The sequence below is a fragment of the Bactrocera latifrons genome, unplaced genomic scaffold (genome assembly GCF_001853355.1).
Source record: "Bactrocera latifrons isolate USDA-ARS-PBARC rearing strain unplaced genomic scaffold, ASM185335v1 scaffold_470, whole genome shotgun sequence".
Taxonomy (NCBI): Eukaryota; Metazoa; Arthropoda; class Insecta; order Diptera; family Tephritidae; genus Bactrocera; species Bactrocera latifrons.
The window spans coordinates 1-27,791 of NW_017537124.1; the positions used below are offsets into that span (position 1 = coordinate 1).

At 33.4% G+C, this 27,791-nt stretch overlaps 1 protein-coding gene across 1 annotated transcript in view; it reads right to left on the reverse strand.

Moving 5' to 3' along the window:
• Window positions 1-2,539: 2,539 nt before the first annotated feature.
• LOC108973343 overlaps window positions 2,540-27,791 on the reverse strand; it is a gene marked incomplete at its 3' end in the record, with an annotated part of 51,009 nt that continues 25,757 nt past the window's right edge. Inside the window, exons 2-4 of the mRNA XM_018940567.1 lie at window positions 10,799-11,326; window positions 10,041-10,729; window positions 2,540-2,799 (exon numbers count right to left, since the gene is read on the reverse strand). Coding sequence (XP_018796112.1) covers window positions 2,540-2,799; window positions 10,041-10,729; window positions 10,799-11,287 — 1,438 coding nt within the window. The remainder of the gene's footprint in view (window positions 2,800-10,040; window positions 10,730-10,798; window positions 11,327-27,791) is intronic.

Here is a 27,791-nt window from a genome sequence, read left to right on the forward strand (position 1 = left end):
AATATTAAAATTCAAAAAATTTTGTGAAATTCCCAAACCAACAGAAAATGTGCAATTGCAACAAGTCACATATAATGCTCTTTTAGATCAAATACATGTATTAACTCAAAATAATAGTGAATCGGGGACGATTCATCTTAGGAAGGGGGGAGTTAATGATAGCCTCCACASAGCCACTTGACCATAACTGTAAACAATATCGAATCTTTATTCATTTGTAACCCTCACAAGAAGGCATAATAAAATCAAAACAGAACACTTAACGTTCTGCCTAAAAATGCTACTACTAATACTAATGTAAATTGACACTTTCTTTGTTTCAAACTCAACGCCAATATGTAATAACTTTAAGTAAATAATAAGTAAATGTATAAATATTAGTAAGTTGGAAATAAATGGGGATTTTKTCTCCGGCGATCAAGTCGACACGACGTGTTTAATTTTCTCTGCGCGTTGGCAGATAGAAAAAATATTTTTTTACAAATTCCCGCGATACGGGAATTAATTTACATGTAACATACATATATCTGTCCTAAAAACTGTTTTAGCTCCATTTTTTTTATCGTATCCATTTCAGATATCACGTTTAGCATTGTATCCACGACTCTAATGCGTGCACAATAAATGCAATAACATATTCGATTGAAAAACTCATGGTCGGTAAAAAGAGAACAGAGAGTATCAAAATTGATATATTTAGGTCTAAGGAAAAATGTCAAAAGAAACAACTGAAAAACAATTACTTTTGCTTGTGAACAAAAAAGAAACCGTTTATTCTACAAGCTGAAAAATTGCTTTACAGTTTTTTTTTTACATTTTTGTTAATCATTCTTATGCGAACAACATAAACAATCTCAAATACAAAAAGCTAGGATTTTGAGACGACCGCATTGGCATAGAATTCGAATATAATAAGAATGCGTAAGTGTTAAAAAAAAAATGTTTGCAAGTTCTAATGTATTTTTTAATGAGTATATGAGGAAAAAATCAACCAAATACTTGTAAATTATTACCATATATTAGGGATATGAGGTTTTAACAGAGGTCGAACCCAATTTCAATCATACTCAGCGATAAACCTCATTGTGTTAAGAAAATTTTCACTAATTTCAAAACAAATTCGCACATATTAACTAACACAAAAGGTTTAAAGTGACCTGTATAGTTTGAAATCATTATATCGGGTATTCGTTGGTGATGCAGATGGGTGGAATCAAAGGCTGTCTGTGGTTTGATAAGTTTTAAAAATTCTGGCCCTAATTATCACTGAAGGTGAATTAACGAAACTTGCAGAGAAAAAGTCTTTCTAGCTCTTTATGCACTTTATAATTGAGAACAAATGACGAACATGATTCGATGCAAGTAGGCACGGGTTATTGCACTCTAAATAATGTAATAATTTATTGTGGTTTATGGGCACATGAACAAAATTAGAAACTAAGCGATAAAAATTTAAAATTTGAACATTTGAGAGAAAATGTAGTTTATATAATGTACTTATCAAATTTTAGAGGCAAAAATGATAAGATTACAGGCGGCAAATCTGTAAATCCGCTACTGGCTGAATGAATTTAGCCATGCTCTTTTATGGAGCGCTTTGAGCCTCCTACACATCTGTTGGGAAGGCTAGTGCCACTTTCATCTATGTCCTCTGGTTTACTGACGGTACAACTATTAAAATGTTTCAGCCTCAGTCGTGCAAAGGCTTGACAATGGAGAAGAAAATGCTTAGGTCTTTCCACTTCAGTCTCCTCCATACAGTTACGAAAGCTCACTACGGCTCGTTTTTAATAGCTTCTCCACATATCCGTCGTCGGTATGTGAGCAAAAAAAAACACACAGTTGAAGCAAGAGAAAATTTCAGCATGTCCTTGTTCGGATGCCTTCATGTACCCAGCTTCCCTGAGCCTTAAAGCACATTTCGCAGTCATACACTTGCCGGCAAAATCCACAGGTGCTATGTTTAAAATGGCATTAAGTGATAATGTTGGTGGAATGTACAGTGCACTGGAGATGACGATGAGAGCTGTTCTTTGGACACGCTCAAGTTCTTTAGTAAGTGTAGCCTTTTCGAGGGCCTTCTACCAGACGAATACACCGAAGATTATTATTTTCCTGACTATGGTACCTTTCTCTATAGCTCCCCTACATCAATATAAGACAACCGAACCCCTTCTAGATCTCATCTCAATATTCGGTTTCCATGAAAATTTTCTATCAAGGATAAGCTACAGATAAAGTAGGTAATGAATACAGCTGAAAATTTTATCGTACTTCAGGGAAAGGTACCTATATATATCAAACCCACAAAGTTTTAGAACTCCCGTTAATTTTTGCACACCTCAGATTTCTATTATAATTTGCTAAGACATTCGTACATATGTATGTATGTACTTTCAAATAGTCCACTAATCAATTTCCCTACCTAGAATTCGATATGAGGGATATTTAAACAAGAATAAATTCAAGTTCATGTTTTTTGGGATTTCTTCACACTCAATTCGATGTTACGACAACCAGGCAAAATGTCAATACTCACCTAGTAGCAAATGAAAGTACTTGGAAGTCTTAGAACAATAATGCTTATAACCGAAGCTTGTGTAAAATATGCAAAATACGTGGGGCGCCCAACATAAAATAAATATTATGGCTGATGCTATGAGTATATTGGCTAGACGTCGTCTCGAGTGGAGAGTTGAAGTTCGTGGTAATGGTATACCGGGCGCAGCTGGACCATGCAAACATGTTTTATGGTTAATACGTTGACGTTGGGAATGTGCCCGAATTTCACGCATTGCCCTGAAAATGTAAACAAAAGAATTATAAATGCATATGCGTTGTTGACAGTGCCGGTTTAAACTACCACGGGGTATAGCAAATTCTGTAAAGGGGCCCTTGGTTTGCTATAGGTTCTCAAGTTTAGGGTATTAAATAAAACAAAATTGTTACAAATAAAGTTTTCTGAATTTATTATAGTAAAATTTAGAGATAATACTTGCAATATCGACTTCTTTAAACAAGTCATGCTCTATATTCAACAAAGTGAGATGATTAAGACGTTCTTTGCCCATCGTGTTCCTTAATTAATTTAAGGATATCTTACTCTCCATCTAAATTGATTTTTTTTAATTACGGTTTTTTTTAATTGCGGTTAGTTGGGCCCGTAATATTTGCTACTCTTGCTACGTGGCTAATCCGGCACTGGTTGTTGAAATAAAAAAAACTTGCTTACAAAGATACTCTACTAATAAAAAACTATATGCAAGGTTTGTCCGGAAAGTAATAGGACTGATTTTCTTCCGAAGCAACTGTACTTCGAAGCGTGCGCGAGTCAAGAAACGTATGTATATCTTATAATATTATCTTTTCAAAATATCCTAAACAAACAATCAACAAAATAACCTTATGTTTCAGTAAACCGAACAACATTAAAGAAAATTCATCAAAACAACTTTATCTTTTAAAAATATAAGTGCACTAACAGTACAACAAACAATAACAACCCAAATAGTTATATACTAGTAAACAACGAACATATCAATTGTATAAGTAACACTAGGATTTATGTAGATAAAGAAAAAATATATTATATCTAAACAAATTAACAATAGTAAAGTAATAAGTAAACATACTAGTTAGTATAAATAAAATTAAGAACCATGTAATAAGTTAATCAGCCACACACACAGAGTATAGTAGGTTGATTCTCTTGCTCTTGCAAGATTGCAGTTTGCAGAAATCCTATACCGAAATATGCAAGGGCACGAGAGCATTCATTGCAATGTAGTGATATACGAACGGCTGATTCGGTCAATTTATTGTAAATGACTATTTTGAACTCGCGCACCTTTTGCATTCAGTCATAACAACAAAAAAAAAAAAAAAAAAACTGTAACAAATCTTTATAATTTAAATATAAAATATATTTAAAATTTACCTTCCCCAACAATTTAACGTCAAAATATGTACTTAAGTAAACTGACAACTAGCACAGGGTTGCAATTTTTTTTTACGTGTCGAAAATAAACAAGTGTTTTGGTCTGACATACTTTCAAGCCATTGCAAATAACTTTCTGCTTGTGTTTGTTGTTGTGCCGTTGCACCAAGAGGAAAATTTTGCTGTTCGCTCACCGTACAAGGGTTTTAGGTAGTAGCAGAGCTAAAACCACAATTAAAATAGCTTAGCAAAGCCGTCTGTTAGCATGTTGATGCATACCTGCAAATTATAACAAAGCAGTAAAGAGTACAGTGCAGTGAATAGTGCTGTGAACAGTGCAGTGACTACTGACAATTTATTGAAATTGTTGTAACAACTCCAAATCCCTCCTACCTGAGCATTCTGAGCAAGGTTCGCCGAACGCGAACTACGCTACTACCTCTTTTTCTCCCTCAACTTCCCCCTCTTCCGAAAATGCTCAAATGAGCATTGACTAAACCGATGACATCGCGTTCATCGAAAGGAATCGAGGGAGAAGGTAAGCACCGGTCTGCACATATAGGTGTCAGATCCGCCGTTCTCTGAAGCCCTCTTGGTTTACCTCGAAACCGTTTACAGGTTTCGCCAAAGAACATATGTGCTGGAAAGGCACGACGTGCCTTACACAACTAACCAGCTCCATCAGAACAAAGACCTGATCGTCGTCATCAGAGGCGTCCTTGAACGCCTCAATGACAACACCATCCTCAGTTAATTGATGATGAAAAAGCCAGCGGTGAAAAGTGTAGTTTTTAAAGAATTGTAACGATTTGTTCAATAAATTTTTTTAAATCGACTCAGTCCTGTTACTTTTTTTATCTTGTAAAAGAAATTACGACATTACGCAATATTATAATTTCTTATTTCCATTCTTAGTACTTTACAACTATGTACCTTGTTAAATATAAATTTTTAACATTCAGGTAGAAACGAACATTTTACACTCTTGAAAATTGCAATGGTTAAATGAGGGAACAAAGTCTTGCAAAACTTTTTATTTAAGAAGTAAGGAAGGATGTTCGGGTGTAACCAAATATTTTATATTTTTACAATTTGATAACAAACTATTAATTACAACTTTATATTAAGGGGTTATATATGTATGTTTAGAATTTTCATAAAATCAATTTATTTTTATTTTATATTCTTAATTTAAGAAGCAAACAGAAAATTTCATATCGGAATGTCAAAATAATGCCACGACCATTATCTTATAGTGTAATAGTGTCACTCACGTTTTATTTGCCGAGTTATCTCACTTTTAGTAGTTTTCATCAAACCCGTTATATGGGGAGATGCTAAAAAAATTTATTCTGAGCAAGTTTAACTGATTTATCTAAAGTTACTTGGGAAATTTATATAATAAATTCAACTAATTAGAGATCACCAACTTTTTAAACATATTCAAACCACTGTTACCCTTTAACATTGTAATCCCTTGCACCAAACTATATTTTTGTGTCTTAATGTGGAGATTAATATAACACTTTATGTGTTTTCGATTAGTGGCGTCATTTGGTTTTTTTTTTTTTTTTTTTTTTGTTTTGGCATAACCCAATATCTACGTGGATAAGTGTTACGTGATACGAAAAATCGGCAGATGAAATTCTATTATATCAAACGTTGCGACAGAATTCAACATTCATTATACAAAGAAAATGAAAAGTTTACAATAAAATTTAAAATTTATTTAGTTCTGTATATTATATAAAAAATCGAAACCTTTCAATTGATAAAGTGAAAAATTTTGCCAAAATAAGCGGTTTCAATTCAGATGGAAAAGAAAAATGGATGAAAACCATTTTAATCAAAATATAATACACGATTAGGCTGTTCACGGTGGTTATCGGGTTATGTGGTTATTAGATTAAAAACAACCTCTATGATCCGTGAACATCCCATATTGTATGGTTATATGCTTATTTTTACACAAACAGCTGTTYRTTGYWTACATTTTAAGTTCAATGAAATTYCTACTTATAAAATGCCTAAACAAAGTTTAAAAAGTAACATAATTGAATTTAAAATAAGTTCTGCTATTCAGGAAATGGACTTTATTGAAGGTATGTGCTTAWTAAATAATCCAAATTTTAAGAGTTCAAAAGATTCTTTGTATAAAATTTGCAGACATCTTGCRCMCTGAACAGTGTCACAATGCAATTGTAAACAAACAACAGCTGTTCATAGCAGAATTTCCAATTAGAAAATATACATGTAATTGCCATTCGCTTTGTTTTATTTATTTTTTGTGCTGCCATTTAGTAAAACTCCAACGACTTTCTAACACTGGAAATAAGCAAACAACCACATAATCTGTAAACAAGGGTCTGGGTTGGTCAAAGTTGGTTATTTTGTCATACCGCATTTTGTTGTTGTTTACTTAATCACATAACCACATAACCCGATAACCACCTTATCGTGAACAGCCTAGATATAAAGTCGACTGGAAGTTCAAAAATATTTATATTAAGTATGTATTTTCTTGAAATAACAATAGCGGTTTGTGCGAAATGCCCATTATACGGATTGGAAAGCGGGGCCACGCTGATATTTCAAATATTCTCAGACCACAGTTTTCCCTTTCCACTGTCGTATCTTGTACCGAAAACGGGTTAGTATCTCAATATGATCCTTAGTTACAGGCTTTTACGAGTATATGTTTTCACTCAACAGCATTTTGTAGACGTATCAATGATCCTATTCCGTTTATCTGCAATACCAAATCTCTTTAGGAAACAAGGAACGTGTGTACTAAATTTTGTTAGGATAATTAAATTTTTGCTCGAGTAATCGTTTGAACGGACGGATGGACAGACAGGAATATTTCTCTCCTCGTCATCCTGATCATTTATAAATAGATGTCTCCATATACATATAATATAACTCGAATAGTTTTAGGTGAGACAAACAACCGTTAGGGAAACACAATTGTAATACTAAGCGTGAGTATAAAAATATTTTAGCAAATCACAGATAATCAAAAGGTCGTACAGACAACAATTATTTCAAAGTTGCGAGACCCCGGTTGTAGTAATGTGGGATGGCAACTCTATCATGAGCGAGCTGTTGCATCATCTCACTGAATTGAGGACGACGAGTAGTAGACGAGACGGCGAGCGCGACTGATCGAGCAGTAAAAAGAAGCCTTGTTACTTTTTGAATTTTTCGTTCACTTTTAAATAAAATACATTTTCTTGTTCAAATAAACTTAAAGCTACATTCAAATAAACTAAAATCTACAGTAATAGTGTTTAGAAATAAAAAGTCGAGGCTTATCGCAGTCGTCTTCGAAATACCACTTAAGAGTCATTCAAAAAACAAAATGTGAAAAAATATAGGAGTGGAAGGTTACAGCCATGTAAATCGTACCCCTAGAATAGGTACTGGCACAATGTCATACCCGCTCTCCTTTTTTATTGCCTATTTGACATACAGCCAAAAAATAAATATATGTACATATATTTGATAAATCACTAAAGCATGGTTCTCACATCTTGTAATTATGTTTCAAAGCAGGGATCAAATACGCTCTATTTGTCGAGCAAGTGTCCGAAGAGAGAGCAATTTCCAAATGGGGGGCAACGAAAAACATATTATTTTGATAGCTCTTCTTACTTCTGAAAAAAAAATATTTGAAATTGTCCCTCAGTTTTTGAGACATCGATTTGAAGCTTGTCATTTGTTGCTAACGGCGATATCGAACTATTATAGCATATAGTTCCTATACCAACTGAATTCTAAACAAGTAAGGAAGGATTAAGTTCGTATACAACCGATATTGTTATATTTTTGCAACTTGCAGGAATCAAAGCCAGGGAAATACCTTAAGGAGTAAAACGTACGTATGTATACTAAACTACACCTACACTGACCGATATAAGACTCGTTAAAAAAAAAGAAAACCATTACGGGTAGTATATGGGAGTTGTGGTAGTATTGACCGAATTTTATCTATTAACTATTGTCATGTCTCATACTAAAAAAAATTTCCCTGGGTCCATCAATCATATGGAGTAAAGTCAACCGGGTGTTCGATTTTCATTGATATAACTCAAATTATGTCACCAGGAACTTCAGAAGTCTTTATATTGGGTATATGAGGGCTCAGAGAAGTATTGATCCGATTCAACGCATTTTTGTCATGCAGAATAACTATTGTCATATCAATTGTATATCCCTTACATTGATTAATATTTTCGGTCAAAAGTCAACTATATATATTCGAGGCTTGAATAGTTTCATTGTACAATTTTGGTCATAAAGTGGCATACTTTAAAAGATTTATTAGTGTAAAATTTGATCCCGTTATATTAATATTGTTCGATTATTCGAGCGACTCAAATTTCCACGCCTCATTTGTATCAAATAGAAATGAATATCTCAGAAGTAGGTACAGTAAAGATCACTCAAACCATCTATTAACGAATCAGATATAGCCATGCCAGAATTCGATTTCACTCTTCAATGTCAGGCAAGACTCCCGGTGCAGACAGAATTTCATACCTCATGCTAAAAATCTGTCCCTCAAGCCTCAAAAATAGATTTATTAAATTTGAATACTGGAATCAAATGGAATTTAAAATTGTGTTATATGGGAAGTAGGCGTGATTGTAGTCCGATTTCGTCCATTCACACAGCGAACATAGGAACAAGAGGAAAATGGCACGAGTTCTATATCTGAATCTAGTGCTTAGTTATGGATGACTATTGGTTTTCGGTTAATAGAGATTAGTGGGTGTGCCAGCGGTCCGTCCGATTATGGCAATCTACGAACTCGTAATTTTTTTGTACTAAGAAACCCACGTACCGAGTTTCATCAATATCTCAAATTTTACTCAAGTTACACCTTGAACGGACGATAGCAGTATTTTGATATTAAATATTAGTAGGTTAAAACTTTTGTCCCCCTCAGGTTTCAATAAACTAAAAACAAGAAATTTTTGGCAGGGCAATATTATGTTCTTGTGTGTGTCCAATGACATGTAGTACGGAATACTCTTGGCAATAATATCAAGGTCTACCACTACCAAACTTGAAGGGGTTATATACACTTGTGTGGGTTGGAAAAATCGACATTTTTTATTGCATTTTCTTAAAGTATATCCTTTTAAGATTATTTCGCACAAATTTCATAGAGATCTGAGGACTGTAAAATGTAAAAAAACCGATTTTATTCAGAGAATAATTGTATACAACCTCTTAATCGAAAAGCAGTCAGAAATAACTCAGAGTAAGAATAAGAAATATATGTATTTCTTCCAAAAAAATGTATGTATGTGCCAATTTTACGGTTGTGTTTAATTGAAAATTTATTTTACATAAAAATATTTCAATTGAACTTTAATTCATTCAACAATGATATGTTGATAGGACTATCTTGATAAGACTGTCTCAAACATTTTTAAATTATTTGAAGGAATTAGAAATCATTTTCCTGATGGAACATGTATTAGAAAAGTCGTAAGCCAATTTCATTTGATAAATTATAGTTTCAGACCCTACTTTTTCTGTAACTACAGCAATATTCATTTGATTTCAACGCTCTTGGTAACAACAAGTATTTTTTTGTTACTATTTCTTATAACAGAAGTTTTAGTACCCCTAAACGTCTATAGCATATACATTTTCGATTTAATATGAAAATTATAATAAGAAAAATCGGTTCAATCAGGATCATAAAGTGATGGGAGGTTACTGTTTTTCCTTAAAAAGACATTATCACCTGGGAAATTATAATATAAAATCTCATAAAAAWCGTTTACTTAAATATAAAACATATTTTTGATATTTTTCTTTCTGTTTACTTAAATGTCTTATTTTTTAAAATATAACTTTTTTAAAACATAACTGACATATTAAATATAACTGTTATTTTCTTTCCAATTTTTTTATTTTTCTAGTGTAAAATCGGAATGGTGAAAGATTTAAAAAAAAAACGTGAGCAAATCTTACAAAACCATTGATAGTTTCATAAATATCTTATATTTAGGGCAAAGAAAAAACACTGTAACCTTACAAATACTTGTGTAAGTATATCTGGCTATTTAAATAACATATAATATACCTTGGTGATATGGGGTTGGAGGATTTGATGAAATCATGACTTTTTCCGATAATGGAACCTGGATTTAAGTTTTGCATTTGTATATCAGGTCCATTAGAGGGGTTATTTGTGACCGGACATCCGGTTGTCTGCTGAGCGTTGGCGATCCCAGTTACAATAACCATGTGCGTTTGTCTACGGAGTATGGGCATAGGTAGTGGTAATTCACCGTGAGCCGCGCGCGCTGTTAAAGAAAGTGCACATAACTTCTGGCGTACACCGTAATGGTTTAATAGCACACCACATCCGGGTATAATAAATACGGCAAAAGTATGAAAAATAATAAATGAAATTAAAAATGTATTGGACCCGAGGTCGGAAGTACAGCTTATTCTGACGTTTGGTAAAGCTGTGGTGGTAAGCAAAAACGGTCCCAGTTTAGCATTTTCATTGGTCCCTAGCAAAATTTCAGACGATGTTGCATATTTGTTGCTGTCATCGAGACTTGTTATTGCACTTTTCGCAATTATGTTGTATGTGTAGAGAAATGGCGCGCAGAGAACAGCTGATGCGATCCAAGAAAAGAGCGCTAATGAAATATGCAAATATCGACGCTGACGTAACTGTGACAAACATGGGTGTCTTACTGTGGCATAACGATCAAGTGACAGCATGAAGAAAGAAATTGTACTTGCAGCCACTGGCATTATCTGTAAAGTAATACTAGCGTAAAATTTTGATAATCAAAATTTATATTACAACAAGATCTGTATACTTGCCTGCACATAATGAATTACTTTGCATATTATCAGTGGTAAAGTGTTCGTCTTACGATTCAGGGCTACATTTAATAAAGTCATTGGTGCAGAAATGCCCGTAACTAACAAGTCGGCAAGGCAAACAGCTAATAAAAGCGGATTTCGCAATCGCACTGATGATGCCGAACAAAGCGTGAACAATAATGTTGTATTACCTAATACGCCACCAAATACAACTAGTCCAAATAGTACGACCATAATTAACAACGTAGCTGAAGATAAGAGGTTATCTTCTGAGTCAGGAATGTCAATCGGAGAGTCTGTTATAGTGTAATTTAAAAAGGAGCCATAATCATTGTTACCGATCTGCTTTAATATATCTGAACGAGTGTCCTTTGTGATAAGTGGAGGTATCTGGAGACCGTGCATATCGTGAGGATTGAAAGCATGTTTCAGCTGATGATGGCGATAAGTATATTCCCACCATTGCTGCAAGTTGTTACTGCTCATTGTAGTAAAATAAACGTTGATATTTCATATCATTTAATTCTGAAAAACAATTGAATGAAGGAATTAACATGTAGTATCAAATTGAATACTTTGCCTTCTAGACAACATAATGCAAAATGTATTTTCGAAATCCTTGCCAAATTTTTGTGAACACTTTTAGTTAAAAAATTTGCAATTTTCGGTTAAAATTTACGTGTTTCACTGTTATTACATAATGTAAAGTCATATCTTTTGAGCAGCTAAACTGGGTGTAAGCTTTGGTAGAATACACATCTACACATTTAATAAATTTTGCCTATATTATTGTTTTTTATACTCTTGTACGAGGGGACTTCCTTGGTTTAGTAAAATTAATAGAATCATATGGAAAAATATTGTAAATTGATAACATTTGATTAAAACTAGTACACAGTACTGCAATAATTAAAACAAAATTAATTTTGTTTGCTTTTTCACAATATCATTTAATCAATTAATAAACGAAATAGTAAATGATGAAGTTAATTAAAATTAAATGTCGACGAGTAGGGCGGCGAGAATCCAATTCCAACTTGCCGGCGTTGGCGTTCGAGTTGATGCAGATCGTGGTCGAGTTGTTGTTGCGGAAAACGAATATATAAAAAAAGAAGGTCAGCGAACAACATCCGAGTGGTCGACCTTTCTATTCGAAAGCATAAGATGAATGTTGAAAGCGAATGTTTTTAAGATGTGTAACAAAAATATGTCTGCTTTCTCGTTTTCCATCCTTTTTAATAACTTCGTTTGTGTATAGGCATGGTGAATTGTGTTGTGGTGTTCTCAGCTGTGGTGAACTAATCTGGCTTATTAGAGTGCGCCAGTTTTTCCCGAGTAGAGTGGGTGGATGCTTAACTCATTTAAACATCCTGGACCTGCTAGGCGAATATTTTGCCTGGTACTGCGTATGTATATGCTGTTGCATATATTTCAGCGTAATGCTGGTATAGTTGCCGAGGGTACAGAATATATGCTGTAAAACTTGGAAATGCCTTTGGTTTTAAAGATTATATTTGGTATTTACATATTTTTGGTTTTACGTACGTACAATAAGAAACTGTATTTTACGGATTTATGAGTTTGTAACTGCTTTTCATAGTTATTATATTTGCGGTTGTTTCTTTGATAGGTTAAGGTTTGTGTTCTTATTTCAAATTTCTTTACCATCGGCTTGTTAAACAAAGGCAAATAATACCTTTTCTGCGTTATCAGCTTATAAAGGCTAGTAACCACGTCTGGCTCAGATGTGGCCATAATGGGTACTCCTTGGCCCTAGATTTAGGACTATGATTTAGAGAAGAGAACGGATTGTATTCGTAGAGAAGAGAATTCTTCATAATTAATTTGAAGCTTTACGCAGCTGATTCCCTTAACCTACTAATATGGGGCGCGCTTGAATAGATGCGATAAGAAGGACCATTGACTTTTGATAGTGTAGGGGCGTCACTGTATCGCATTTGGAAATTGCTGATCCCTTAACGTTAAGTTTGGGGTGTCCCATCTTGTATTATTACTAATTTGGCAAGTAGTAGTAATAGTTTTTTTTGTTTTGGCCGAAAATTTGTATATTCTTTTAATATATGGACTGTCAGAGGTAAATCTGACTTTGTTTTTTATACCATTATGTGAGGTATTCGAAAATTGTGGCGCTAGTGGTTGTCGTACGACGTACCGGCCATTATTTGATCGAATTGTTGCGGCTTTCGAGTAGCGCTTACAACACTGGTCCTCTAGAGTGACAATGTAAGCAATTAAATTTGCTTTTGCAATTTTTATATGTATGCGCATGTGCAGATCTTTTTGACCTGACAAAATTATTTCGTTCGTTAACTGTTAAGTTTTTAAACCTCGCAAGATTTAAGTTTATGCCCTCTTGTGCATAATTCGCATGACGCTTGTTTTTTCTGTTCCAATGTGAACGCTTTTATTTTGTTAAAATTTCTATTTGATTTGTTTTTGCTTCTAGCTTGGGGTCTATTTAAGCTTCTATTTGGGTCGTGTTTAATATTCTTAGTTTTGATTATTTTTTCTTCTAACCTTTCCGCAATTTTATATTGGGTGGTGAGAAAATCTTTCATTTGTTGCCACGTTGGACACTTTTTTCGTGATGAGAGCGATTGCTCCCATAGAAGTAACGACTTTTCTGGTAATGCTGCGGTACATATGTTTACCAGAATAGGGTCCCAGCTGTCTGTGGGGATATCCAGTGTCGATAGAACCGACAAACAATTAGAAACAGAGGATTCTAGTTTGATGAATTATGAATTCTACACTCGTTTCTTTCTTAATTTTTGGCAAGTTTATTAGTGTCGTTACTTGTTTATCGACCAGTATTTCTTTGTTTTCATATCTTGCTTTCAGAGCAGTTGTCGTCGTTTAATGCGAACTGTTTTACTATGACGCCTACTTGACCTTTTGTCTTGTATCGGAGGTGATACAATTTCTGTGCTTTTGATAGTTCTGGATGGTTGATGTAAACGGCTGTAAACATGTTCCGGAAGGACGGCCATTTTTCATAACCTCCATAGAATCTTTCTGTGTCACATGGCGCCATCCTGTGGATGCCGGAACTTGCCTTTTAACTGTCTATTTGTGGCAGTTCTACTCTATTTGGGGAGTAGGTGCAATTGCTTTAATTAGCTTTAGTTGATCGGATATCATAGCTTGTATTTCTTCGAACTGGTCTAAGCAGTTTTCGTATAGTGCGGAAGCCGAGAATTTGAAATTGTGTATATCTGAATCGTCAGAATCTACTATGGCGTCATGAGCCGCTTGGAGACGAGTCCAAAATTCTTAAGATTTCCATTTTTGATTTCTAATAACGATTTAGAGTGTTCATGAATCGGTGAAGAGGCAAATCTAGCGCAGTATCTTAATAAAACGTCACTTTGTGAGATAAATTTAACTATCTGTTTTGAGCGTGTAGCTCCTACAGGTGTATTTTGATTTGTTGCGTTATTAACCATTTTGGTTTTATTTTAATTTTTTATCCTCTCAGTGTAATTGATATAAATAAGGTGATAGGGTATTGCTGGAAACCGAATAGTCTGTTAGGTAAATAGAGTTTTGAATTTCGATTATTTTACAAAAAATGTTAGTTTTAATAGCATTTTTTTTTATTTACTTGCGACAGAATTAATTTTATTTTAAATTTGGTTTTTGCTTTAATTAAGTTATATTTCTTATATCCTTACGTTGTGTAATTAGGCACACCCTAATACGCGTACTTGTACATGCGTATGTAGGTACTTATGTTTGTGCGATTGAGAGCTCGTTGAAGTGATCAATGCTTTTTACATAAGGATGCACAAATTGTTTGTGTGCTTATGATTAGTTTTATATTTTATTTATTTTATTAGTTTTAAATTTTTAAGCAATTGAGAGCTCGTTAGAGAGATCAATACGTTTTTTTGCATGTAATCCTGCTTGTTTTTTTTGCCAAGGGGTATTACCGGATAGTTGCCAATGTGGACTTTGAATATGTTTTTGTACTATTATGTGTTAATATGTAATATATTGATATTTATGTTTAGTTTCACAGGCAGATTCTTTGCCGTATGATTATATGTACAAATATATTTATAAGGCAAGACAAGTAAATATTTGAATTGTTTTTTTTTTGTTTGTTAATAAGTGTGATTCAATACACGAAGTTTAGTACGCATCGAATAATAAGGTATTGTATTCATGTGTGTATTATATGTATATTAAAAGAGAGAGGAACACAATGCTCGCGACAGACTGCAGCATCACGACAGTGAACTGGAAATGGCGTTGTGAATCCTACTACATGAACGTTTGTGAGAAGGCAGCAACATAACAATGACCGGCATGTACACAAAACAACACAGCTCTCCATTTTGCATGTAGACAATTTCATTGTGGCCATACTAATACCTTGCACTTCAATGAAATTTTAATATTTTGTTTAAAGTGAAATTTTTAAGCAAACTATAAGTAAATAGGTAAATTTATTTGTTTTAAATTATCAATTGTTATTATAAATGACGTAACAGAGCTCCTTTATCCTTTTATTTGTAAAATGACGTCGGATTTGTTAGAGCTTTGAGTAATATTACATTTTACATATTAGTGGCATCACCACTCTACCTCATCTCTCTATCTTCCATTCTACTGTCAACTCTACTGTCGTCCTACTGTCGTTGGCAAATATAGGATCAAATTGAAGTTAGCGAGAACGACAACTGCCGGCCTGCCGCCGTGTAGTCGTGCACCTGTCAAAATAAGTCCGTCCACAAGAACGTGTGTATTTTAATATTTGACAGATGTCGTTTACAGTCTGTCGCGAGCATTGAATTCCACACATCACTTGGTATTCTTTTTGTATGTAAAGTGAGCTTGTAATGTACGTATATATGTCTCTCCCGCCAATTTTGTTCCTCCGCTTCTTCCAGTTGATTGGACCTGTTACTTTGTTGTTTTGTTTATTTTATGTTGTTTTAGATTCGCGCGCGTTTAATTTGTTGGTATGTATGTATTTTTAGTTTCGCGATTTCACGCCCGGTTTATGTGTTGTTTTTAGCGTAGTGTTTTTAATTAAAGTGGGAATTTTGTCCATATTTTTGATATACATACATATGTGTATATATAGACTTGCACTATTATGCTGTTTGTTTATTTTGGTTTCCTGGTTTTTGTTTTTTGTACTTTAGCGCACTCTTTTCGGTGATCTCAAATTTCGTAAAAATTTATGTCTTATTTGGTTTTTGTGTTGTTCACTTCACCTTTTTGTTTTACATATAAGTCTATTTTAATTTGTTTTCTTTTTTAAGTTTTCTTTTTTTTTTTTTTAATCACCACGCTTTTTGTACCATTAGGTGTAAATTTGTCTATGTGCATACATATGTACTTCCTTGTTGATGTCACTGCACTTTTTTGTCCCACCGCACAGTTTATATTTATTTGTTTATTGTGGTTTTTGTTTCACCACTAGTGCCTTTCAGTGAGGCTCGAAGGACCATGATTAAAACTAGTACACAGTACTGCAATAATTAAAACAAAAGTCAATTTTGTTTGCTTTTTCACAATATCATTTAATCAATTACTAAACGAAATAATAAATGATTAAGTTAATTAAAATTAAATGTCGACGAGTAGGGCGGCGAGAATCCAATTCCAACTTGTTGTTGCGGAAAACGAATATATAAAAGAAGAAGGTCGGCCAACAGGAACCGAGTGGTCGACCTTTCTATTCGAAAGCATAAGACGAATGTTGAAAGCGAATGTTTTTAAGATGTGTAACAAAAATATGTCTGCTTTCTCGTTTTCCATCCTTCTTGATAAGTTTGTTGGTGTATAGGCATGGTGAGTTGTGTTGTGGTGTTCTCCGCTGTGGTGAACTAATCTGTCTTATTAGAGTGCGCCATTTATCCCGAGTAGAGTGGGTGGATACTTAACTCATTTGAACAACATTATAGCCAATTAAGTGAGTGATTGTGATTGCGATATATCCTGCAGAAGTTTTTTTTAATTATATTTAAAGATTATATATACATATGTATATTAATTAGAGTTCTGATATTTGTAAGTGAAATTATACCGATAAGATTCTGAAATTATAATTACTAAGATTATTAAATTAATTTCGCCTACACAAAATTATCAAGTTATTGCAACTTGCCACTGCACACTTCAATTCAAAATCAGTATATTTTATACTTATGAATTTTTGTTTAACTATTCACTTAATTAGCATTTTCGTTGTCACTAGATAAATGTATTTATTTAAAAAACACCCAAACATTTCAAGCCACCTTGTTCTATATATTACACTACATTTTTTCACCAAACCCCGCTAAGTTAAATTTATTTCACGATTTAACTAAACACTTTTACCAAAATAATTATATTAAAATATGTCGGAATAGTGCAATTTGTTTTTGTAACAATTGTAACTACTTAAACCGAAAAAGTAACGGTAAATCATTATTGAAGCTAAAATAATCGATGGTTCTAAGGCTAGCATTCAACTACCTTACATCCCAGGAAGTTGAAAAAGAGTTAAAGTACTGGGCTGAAGAACACACGATAACACAAAAGGCTTTAGACCCATTAACATCACCTCTTCATTCTGAAGGATAATGGAGTTGCACATAAGATCAATCCTAGCGCATACCTTATCGGAAATGCAACATGTGTTCATGCAAAGTCGATAAACTGAAATTGTTTAAAAAACATCGAAGTCAGAAACACCGTCCATTGAAACATCGATATGTTACAACATCAAGACTTAAAACAATTCAGAACAAATGTTTTTCTCGGCAAAATCAATTTATTTTATTCAAAATAGTCTCCTTCTGCTTCAATACAGCTTTCTGCACGGTCCAAAAGAATGTCGAACGCCATTATGCCGGTGCAAGCCTTTTCAATGGCCTCTACGTCTGCATAACGACTTCCTTTCATAGGCAAATCTTTTTTTCGGAAAAAGAAGAAGTCGCACCGTGAATACGGTAAGTGGTTAGTGGTTAAAATGTGATTTTTGGCCAAATAATCGGGCACAATGATGTCCTTCGAATGTTGGATTCTGTGATCACGGATTTTGTGTGTCCCACATGTTGATCGTCATTTACATATGACCTCAATACCACTTTGAAAACATTGAAACCACTCGTGCACTCTGCTACGGGATTGGCAATCGTCGCCCTAAACTTGTTTCATCAATTGAAACGTTTCGGTAAAAGTTTTACCAATTTTAAAACAAAATTTAATGGTTGCTTTTTGTTCAAAGCTCTTTTTCTTGTCGGTGCGAAAAACATACTGAGACTTAAAACGCAATAACTACACTTCCAATCTGGACAATCGATATAGAAAGCGGATTCTAACGCACCAGTCGACATATTGATGGCAAAGTTACTTTGGAACACACCTTGTATTTATTAACTTTATATATTAATATCGAGGATAAAAAGCTAATTTCAGAAGCTTAAATCAATTAACTGCAGTAGTTAGTACGCCTTTAGTTGGTATATTTTTTAGCTATATGTTACAACTTTTTCTCAATAAATATTATCTATAAAAGGTTTTTGAACACACAAAAAGTAGTTTATTTAAAAGCTATTTTAAAAATAACAACTTGGAAAATATTTTTCCTGTCAAGCAGTTTCTCTGATGTGTGATTGTGGCTAACTGGACAAATCTCTGTAACATATGTATAAAAATACGAGTTCCATAGCGTACTAACTAATAATTTCCTTCTATTACTTGTAGAAGCCCCAGTATCTATTTGTTTCTTTCGTATTTCGTCACTGGTATTAACACTTGCTTTATAATATCACCCACCTTACTACCTGTGTGACAATCAAATTAAGGTTGTGTGCAAAGCAGAGAATTATTTTTTGTCGCCAAACCAGCTATTTAATTTCGTCATAGTATTGTCGTTATTAGTTTCGCATGCAAAACCTTTATTTGTGGAGACGTTGATGAGAAGCTGAGACAAATTTCTTCTAAACAAGCTGTTGTATGATTTTCGTGCAGTTCGATGACCTTTAACGTCCCGAAACAACAAATCTAAATTGTCAAAAAGTGAATTGTTATCCCAAGGAACCACAGCTGTTTTATTTTCTCAGTCCGTATAACATACGTTAGACAGCAACTTTCACACTTACAATTGGCAAAATCCTTGCAAATGAATTTTTTGTCTAAGCGCAGTTATATTGTCGCTCTGCTAGTAACTTAAAAAAGCGGAACCAATTTATTCATGAAATTTCTAAACTTTATGGAAATTAAAATTTAATACCAAATGTATTTTCAATTTCTTTGTAAAACTTATTTCACACAAATTTATAAATGCGCTTAAGTATTTGTAAGCGCATATTCCACCAACGAAATTCCCATATTTTATAGCAATATAAACGTTTCGAAATAGAGGGTTAATTCGAGGAAAAGTGTAATGAAGATGTGAAGTAAGATTTGAATAAAAAACATCGACGCAAAACATTGGATTTTTGAAAAAACATCAATGCAGCGTCGGGTGTGTTCGGTCGAAATTACTGCGGCAGTGTTGCCTTTGATGCGAAAACATCACGTTCACCAGTTCAAGCACCACTGCCGAAGTAATACGTCTTGTCGGTAATTTATTGTGCATCCAGGAACGAATCCACTCTCTTTCAGTTGTGCAGCTTTGTGAGAAAAAGTGGGTACAAAGACATGATACCGTTCTTCAATTCACAGTCACCTTCCGGAAATCATTCACGTACTGCCAAAAGCGAATGGAAGAATAAAACTATTGCAGTAAAAGCGTCGAATCTAGTCACAGTACTGTGCAACTTCGAATTTGTTATTGGAATTTTCTGTCTCAGTAATGTTTTGTCATTGACGAAGCCACTTCGTGTGATTTTGCAGAACGAATCAATCGACCTTGCGAAAGCATAAAATGTCTTAACAACATTGATTGAACACTGAACACACGAAAAAGGCATGCTGATCATCACTTTAATAAATTTTTTTCAAATGCGACACAGATGGCTGAAAGTTATATATTGAAAACTTTTTTCACATGCAAGTCATGCAAGATTTAAAAACGCGGTTTGCGATGAAGTTTTTGGAAGTTTCAATTTGAATCAGTTGTTACCAAAATTTAAGCTAAATTTGGAAGAAAAGGATTTTACTGTTAGACGTTTCGGAAAATCTTGCCCGGGAACAAAGAACTGCAAAAAACGAAGCTCAAAGCTGAAGTAGCGCTTTTTCAACAATATTGGATAAAGAAAATGACTAAGAGAACACAAATGCTTTTTGCCTTAGAAATTCATATTCTTCTTCACGTACTCTGCACTTTGCTAGTCACAAATGCTAGCACTGAACGATCAATTTCTTCTTTGCGCCGAATCAAACTTGGCTCAGAACAATGATGCTCCAGAAAAGATTGAACGGCTTAGCACTCCTCTACATACTATAAACTAGGACATTACTGTGGAACTAGAAGGAATAATAGAAAGATTTAGTAGAATGAGCAAACACCGTTTTGATTTTATGCTGTAAATTAAATGTTGAAATATGTATAAAAAATAAATTTATAGTTTAAAGTTAAACATTTCTCAAATCAATTCCAAAATCATAAAAATTTCCATATTTGCAAGCAACACGTTCTGCGCAAAATAATTACTGCAGTATTGCAACAAAGTATCAGCCGAATGTCAGCTGAACATCAGCAACAGAGAGAGTATCAAGTTAGCAACAGGGTTGCTGTACAGCGGCAATTATTAAGCAGTTCGTACACAGTCATCGTTTTCTTCCCTACATGGTGTGCAGATGGACATGATCAATACTTTTGAACAGAATAACCGTAACATCAAATAGCGACAGGAATGAGCTACGTAAGCAGAGGCACTGCTCAAAAATGTGTCCTTTCCCCTATTTATATATATTATATAAAATAATACTTCAGCTTAATGGAGAAGGGTTTAAAACAGTAGCATATGCAGCAGACATAATGTTGATGGCATCAGGGCTGTTTCCTTCTACAATACCATGACGACCCCCATGGTTCCTTTGGATGGTCTTGCCAGCAATATTTTTTGCCCCCTGGTTTAAAATAATTAAATTTTGATTCGACTGACCAGATTACAATATTCCAGTCATCTGCTATCTAATTTCAACTGTACCTTAACATTTTACAAGTATAATGACAATGTAGGTTTTTATTTTTTACCGCGCCGATATTGGAAAATGTCGAGGAGTGCTCTTCTGACATTCCATTTACTGACTTTATTTCTATAAATGCATTCCTTGGTGTCACATGCATGTTTCTTTTCGTATGTTTTATTATAAGATGTTCGTCTGCATCCGTGAAAACCTTATTGTGTCCCCTGGCTTGTGAAAACTACTAAACGCGCGAAAAATAAATAAATGAATACGCCAGTTGCATAACATTTTAGATGCTACCAGAGGGCTTCAGGTAAGAACCCATATCTCAGGACCTATTTAACCAATGTCGAATAAATTTTGTATTTAGTATTATCTCCAAATTCTACGTTCCAGTGCGGGAATCGGACTACAACAATATAACAAAATTTTAAATTCCATCTGATGCTTTCACTTTCCACTAAAGAAACGCCAATTGTATGTGATATTGTCAAAAATTTAATAAACCGGATCAATAAATTCTTTAGACCCCGTAAAATAATAATATAAAATTGTCGAACTTCCATGGAGTGAAATTACACATCTCCCATAACTCGAAACATTTCATGAACACAACGTGCAATTCCCATAACCGGTCATGAGTACATTCCAATGGCTAGTCACGGATGCTGTTTTGGTTGTTTTGATTTGTCAGAAAAAAATTTCTTTTGTGGGAAACAACCTATTATATGCGGAACAACTGCAACAATACAAACAAAATGTTTTAGGTTCTTGTGYTGAACTCAGTCTAGAGAATAAACGAGATTTTAAAATCAGTGTGAATTATATAGCGAGAGTCCAAGAATGATTTTAAACGCTCAATGGATTACAACAAACGAAATTATAATAAATTTCCTCAAATTGGCTGAGAAAAAGAAGAAGCAAGTAAATAATCTAATAAATATCTAAACTATAAACTCTCTTGCAGTATGCCTATTAGGTGATACTCGTGAAACTCAATGAATTAAAAAAATGTACACAATTGACAAAGTTGAAATATAATCATAAATATTTATACTGAATATTAGTAGGACAGATTGCGAGAAACAATAAAATCAAAATACGAAGTTCGGGTGTAACAAAGAATTTCACAATTTGCAAGCTCAAAGGCTGCAAAATACATTTAGATATCGCGAAACTAATCAACACCAAACCATATTATTTGTCTCAAAAATATCTTACATATATTTGCAGAATTATGCCGTATATAACAAACATTAAACTAATCGACCAAAAAATCTTCGATAAATTAACCCGTATGTTTGAAATATTATGCTTGTATATATGGTGACTAGGGGTAGTATTGGCCGAATATTATACATTTTTGGCACATAGATATAATATTATTAAAGAGATACATTCTCTCATTTATTTAAGTATCACACTTGTTGACCCGAATATAAGGTATAAAGTCAACCCGAATTTCTAAAACTTTTGAATTAGGTGCATGGTACAGGGTTACGTACATGGGCTAGTTTTGACCTGTTTTTCACCTGTTTAGGCTCAAGGGCAAACTATAATCAGGAAAAGATCTTCACTTAATTTCAGTATTAACACATATTTCTGTATCTATAGACTTGAAAAATTATGACCCGAGTTTGACTGTTTTTGAATATAAGATGGCCTATTACACGGGCATTATTTCCTGAAGGTTTAAGGTAATTTTATTTGTGCTTGATATAAATATAGTGTATTCTGTAAAGTAAAAGATATTTATGGAATTTTATATTTTTACATAAGGGGAGGGGGAGGATTTTAAGTTTTAATTTGGAGTGAATTCGGATCCGTAAAATTTGCAGCATATTATCGTAATTTATTAGAGAGGAGACCAGGACAATGCATTTAAGAAAGTAAAATACAATCTGTCATGAAATCCAATATTATCATATTTCGACTATCCAATACACTTAAATTTCACTTTTTTTATTTTCATATTTTTATTACTGCTCTTGATCGGCGATAACAAATGTCTTTCTTCACATACATATGTACTATATATATTCGGTAAGATTTCAAACTAGACGTCAATCGTCAAAGTCGGGCGAGTGAATTGTGATTAAGATAAAAGGATGTACAACTTTCATAACATTGAAAGTGAGAGCTAAAATCACCTCCTCAACTTTGACAGTCTACTGGATTGACAATGTTTTGCAATTGGAATTTTCAATTGAAAATGGCAAAAAAACATTTATTAATTGTGAAAACATATTTAAATCATTTGTACATTTGCTCTGCACTTTATTAATTATAGTATCCTGATAAAACCATAACATATTTAAATTGTTTCTCCATATATAAATTTCGAACCTATAATAACTTTTAATCGTAATATGTAAATGTTGGGTGTGTTAATTTGAATACTCAAAAACAAGTTTTCTGTCTATTCAGACTACAATGCACATTGTTATAAAACAAACGCGAACTTTGAGACGCTATCCCACTGCAATAAGTTGGGTATCCCCTTATCTCTGATTTCTACTGAATCATTGACAACATTTGTGAAATATAGTACGTATACTCAGAATGCAATAGCCTGCCGATCACTGGCTTTTTGGGTGTTTTTTGAATTTATGGGAATGAGAGAGCTAAACTAAAACCACATATTTTGATAATGTTGACCGCAGTATAATAACAAATATACTTTTTTTTACACTCTTGCAACCTGCAAGAATCAATGCCATTGCAATACTTTAAGATGTAAAACTTCAACAAGAGGATCGTTATCCAAGTAATTACTTGTACATAAGCTCTATACAATTATACACTGACCGACATAAGGTTTGTTAGAAAAACGAAAACATTATACGTAGTATATGGGAGTTGGGCTAGTATCGACCCGATTTTATCTATTAATAATTGTCATGCCACATACTAAAAACATGTTCCCTGGGTTTCGTTACACGTAAGTTCGAAAGTCCTGATATTAATGGGTTTCCCATTTTTATTTATTTTAGACATAAGGGTAACTCAACGTGATGATGTTTCACCAAGTCAATGCACCGTGTTACATACTAGTGAAAAAAAAAACGAAAAGAGTTAATCATGTATCACTCTTGAAGGGAACTATGTTGATGAACTATGATATGCCGAAGACTTTTGAATTTACCGCTTTTTTGAGTTATCATTATAAAATTTAAAAAAGTATGTTGACTTTAAGCTGAGTTGTTTTCATCAACTCAATGTATTAAATTTAGGGTTGGGTTAGGTCGGATACTATGGCCTATAATATAAGTTAAAAAGGTACGAGTTGGATTGTAAACTTTTTCTTTAGTAGATTTTTTAATACATAGTTTTGCCAACACCTGCAGGTATTTCTACGGGTTTCATCCCTGCAAGCTGCAAGAGTTTGAAATGTTCGATTACGCCTGAACTTAGCCCTTATTTACTTGTTTTTTTTATTAAATTTTATATAAATTTTGTAAACGCCCTTATTGCGCCGCCGAGTACTTTCCCGCGGGGAGTTTGGTGGCCTCCCTATAACATTGACATTTTGCTTTGTATTCAGGTTGTTAAAAATCTAGCGATGTTAATTGGCGGAAAGCCTTTCCAGCACTGCCATTCCGATCCATCATATTTTTAAAATGGGAAATGCAGTTTTTAGGACGCAGTTCTATTCGCGTTAATTTTTGACGTTAGGAACTTTTATTCCGATCTGGCTGTTCAAGCGACCTAAATAGTGCTCCTTCTTACGTAATAAGAGAAAGCTGAGCTTTCGAAATTAAAGTTTTTTTCATTAGAAAATACGTAATGTGACTATTTAGACCAAGTGATGGGTATAATTTAAACAAATATTTTCGCAACTTAGTAAGTGGAGGCATTTTTCATCGCTTTAACACCAGTTTCTTTATACTTTTATATGTATGTATATGAACCTCTTGCCGCCGTTGTAGTTCTTTTTTCCCAAGTTTATGAAAAAACAGCCTACATTCACAAAACACATTGAGTTAAAACCATCGTTATTTTCTCATTATGAGCTAATTTGAAAAAGGCTAAGGGACTGACAACGAATTCGGATAGAGGTACTCGTATGTACATACATATGTGCTGATAAAGGAGCTTCTCCAGAGTATAAGTATGCAAAATAATGATGCTAAGACTTATACTTTTTAAAATGTTGGCGTATAAATTTAAAAAAATTTATATAAATAACTCATAGTATTGTGGGCAAGATTAATTATATTTAACAAATGAATAATGTAGTTTATTAAACAAAACGGTTGATTTTAAGAATACAAAGTAAAATGATTTATATTAAATTTAATTCAGCTCTATCTTGCCGCACGTCGTACACTTCTTACTCGTCTTGCTGATACTCCTCTTCTTCTTCTTCTTCTGCCATATCGTTTCATTCCCACAGTATTTCACAATTATTAACTAATTTTTTTAAAATTTGCATTTCGTATATTCAAATATACTATTTAAACATTGAAATGCAAGTTTAAGTTTCTCTCTTATTTTGCGATTTTTTTAGCAAAATTAGTTTAGTATTTACACTCATTATAATTTGAAATATAATCTATAAGCACTTTTTTTTATTTTTTTATGCAAAAAAGGCTGAAGGGTAGTTTCCAGCACTCAAGAAATGTAAACACTTCATATAAAAACCCTTAAGAAATGGTCAAATGGTTTTCCTGCGGTAAATATTCTTGTGTATTTCATTTTCTAATATGCAACTCTAAAGAAATTTTTTTAAAATAAATTTTTTCAATAAAATGCGAATATAGCAACTCTGGTTTTGCGAAGAACATGAAAACAAGAATTGTTTCTTGAAGGAAATTCGAAGTTATTGTTAAATTCATCATAAATTAGTTAAATACATTATTATGAAATATACTTAGTTTTGAAATGATGCATAAAACTTACCAATCATCAACCAAATTCCTAAAATCGCAAGTAAAATTTGTATATACTTACACATATACTTATAAGTATGTGTATGTAGTATGTTCTTTGTTTTTTTTCATTGCTCTTCTAATATGCATCATTCACAATGCGTAACCTGCTGTCAAATCTAACTGACTACAGCTTCAGAAATAAAGAATTTCTTTTCTTGAGCATTTACTTGAGAACTGGAAGCATTTACTTGAGAACTGGAACCCAACCCATACAAACCAAACCATTTCCTCATAATTGTTTCTACATAAATGATGTTCTACTTAAAAACCCTACGAAAAGTGTAAAATGCGAATTTGGTTAATGTCTATAATTTAATTTAAGGAATTTGAAGTGAAAAATGCGCGTAAAGTATGTCAGATGTGGTGAAATAGCTTGTTGAAATGTTGGACTTATTCGCCATTTAGCTGTCCATTAAAATATTTTGTTTAATGCGCTGAACGCATAGAGAGCGACCGACTTCAAGCGACATATGTCTAATATTAAAATACATACGTTCTTAAGGACACAGTTATTTAGACAACTACACGATATCAGGCTCTCAGTTGCCGCTGTCGTTAATTTAAAAATATGTCTAAATTTTCGGACTGTGGTAGAGAAGAGAGGATGCCAGTAATATGTAAAATTATTAAAAGCTCTTACAAACCTGACATTATTTTACAAAGAGAAGCATAAAATAGCTCTGTTGTATTATTTGTAATAACAACTGATAATGTAAAACAAACAAGTTTACCTATTTACTTATTTTTTGCATAAAAAATATCACTTTTAACAAAATATTAAAATTTTATAGAAGTGAAAGGTATTATTTTGATAGTTTTTGCACGATTGCTAATTAATAAAGAATAATTGTACAAATAACTAAATGTGTGATATTTCATTGTCCAATCAAAGGTCTTTACTCTCCGAGTGAAACATGTAACAACAAAAAAGTAAGCATGATAACGGCATATGCTTACCGTTATAAGTTGTGGAAGTCGAGTCTTAGTGTATGGCGTAGTGGTAGATTGTTACGATTCACTTACTTGATAAAACTGAAAACTTATTTTAAAAGCGTGCATTTCTCTGTCCATGACTGTAAATATGTACATATGAACATATATTTATATATATTCTTGGTACTCATTTAAGGGACTATATAAGTGTGACAATTTCAAAAATCTATTTTTTTTTTGTTTTTTTTTTCTTTTTTCGATAGTTTATATTTAAAAAAAAAAATCAGTCATCGACTAACTCTCTTGCAGATTAGACGTTTGTTTTTGCGCGTACGGAGTTTTTTGATTTCGTTCTTTCTCAGCTCAGCGTATCCGCTTTTTCTCTTTTTCTATTTCTGTGCATACGCATACTTTTGTTTACGTGAACTTTAAAAACACGTGCACCATGGCCCCGGGGCCACCAAACATTAAYGCAAATCGATTTGCGTTATTAGATACTGGACCAAAAAGAAAGAAAAACAAAAGTGATTCAAGTGCCCTTCAAACCGATTTTCCCTTTCTGCCTGAAACTAAAGTGAATGATCCAAAATTTGTCGTGATTGAATCAACTGATCCCTCCAATCCTATCTCATCTTATTCGTGCTTTGCAATTCATCGTGGTATCAAACAAATTAGTAGTGAGGTTCACTCCATTTCTACTCTTCGTGATGGAAAACTACTTATCCTTGTAAAAAGGAATAAAATCGCCGAAAAGTTTATAAAAGCAAAACAACTCGAAAATGTGTGCTCTATCTCAGTCAAGCTACACGAATCGCTAAACTACGTGAAAGGTACAGTGTTTGCCCATTTCTTAACAATGTAGCTGAAGAAGAAATTGTTAAGGAATTAAGCTCCGAACGAGTTGTAGCAGAATACAAGTTTAAATAAACTTTCGACGGTAACCTTCACCCCTCCGGAGTCGTGTTACTCACATTTAATCTTTACCATCTTCCCAGTAAGATCGACATTGCATGGTGCAAAGT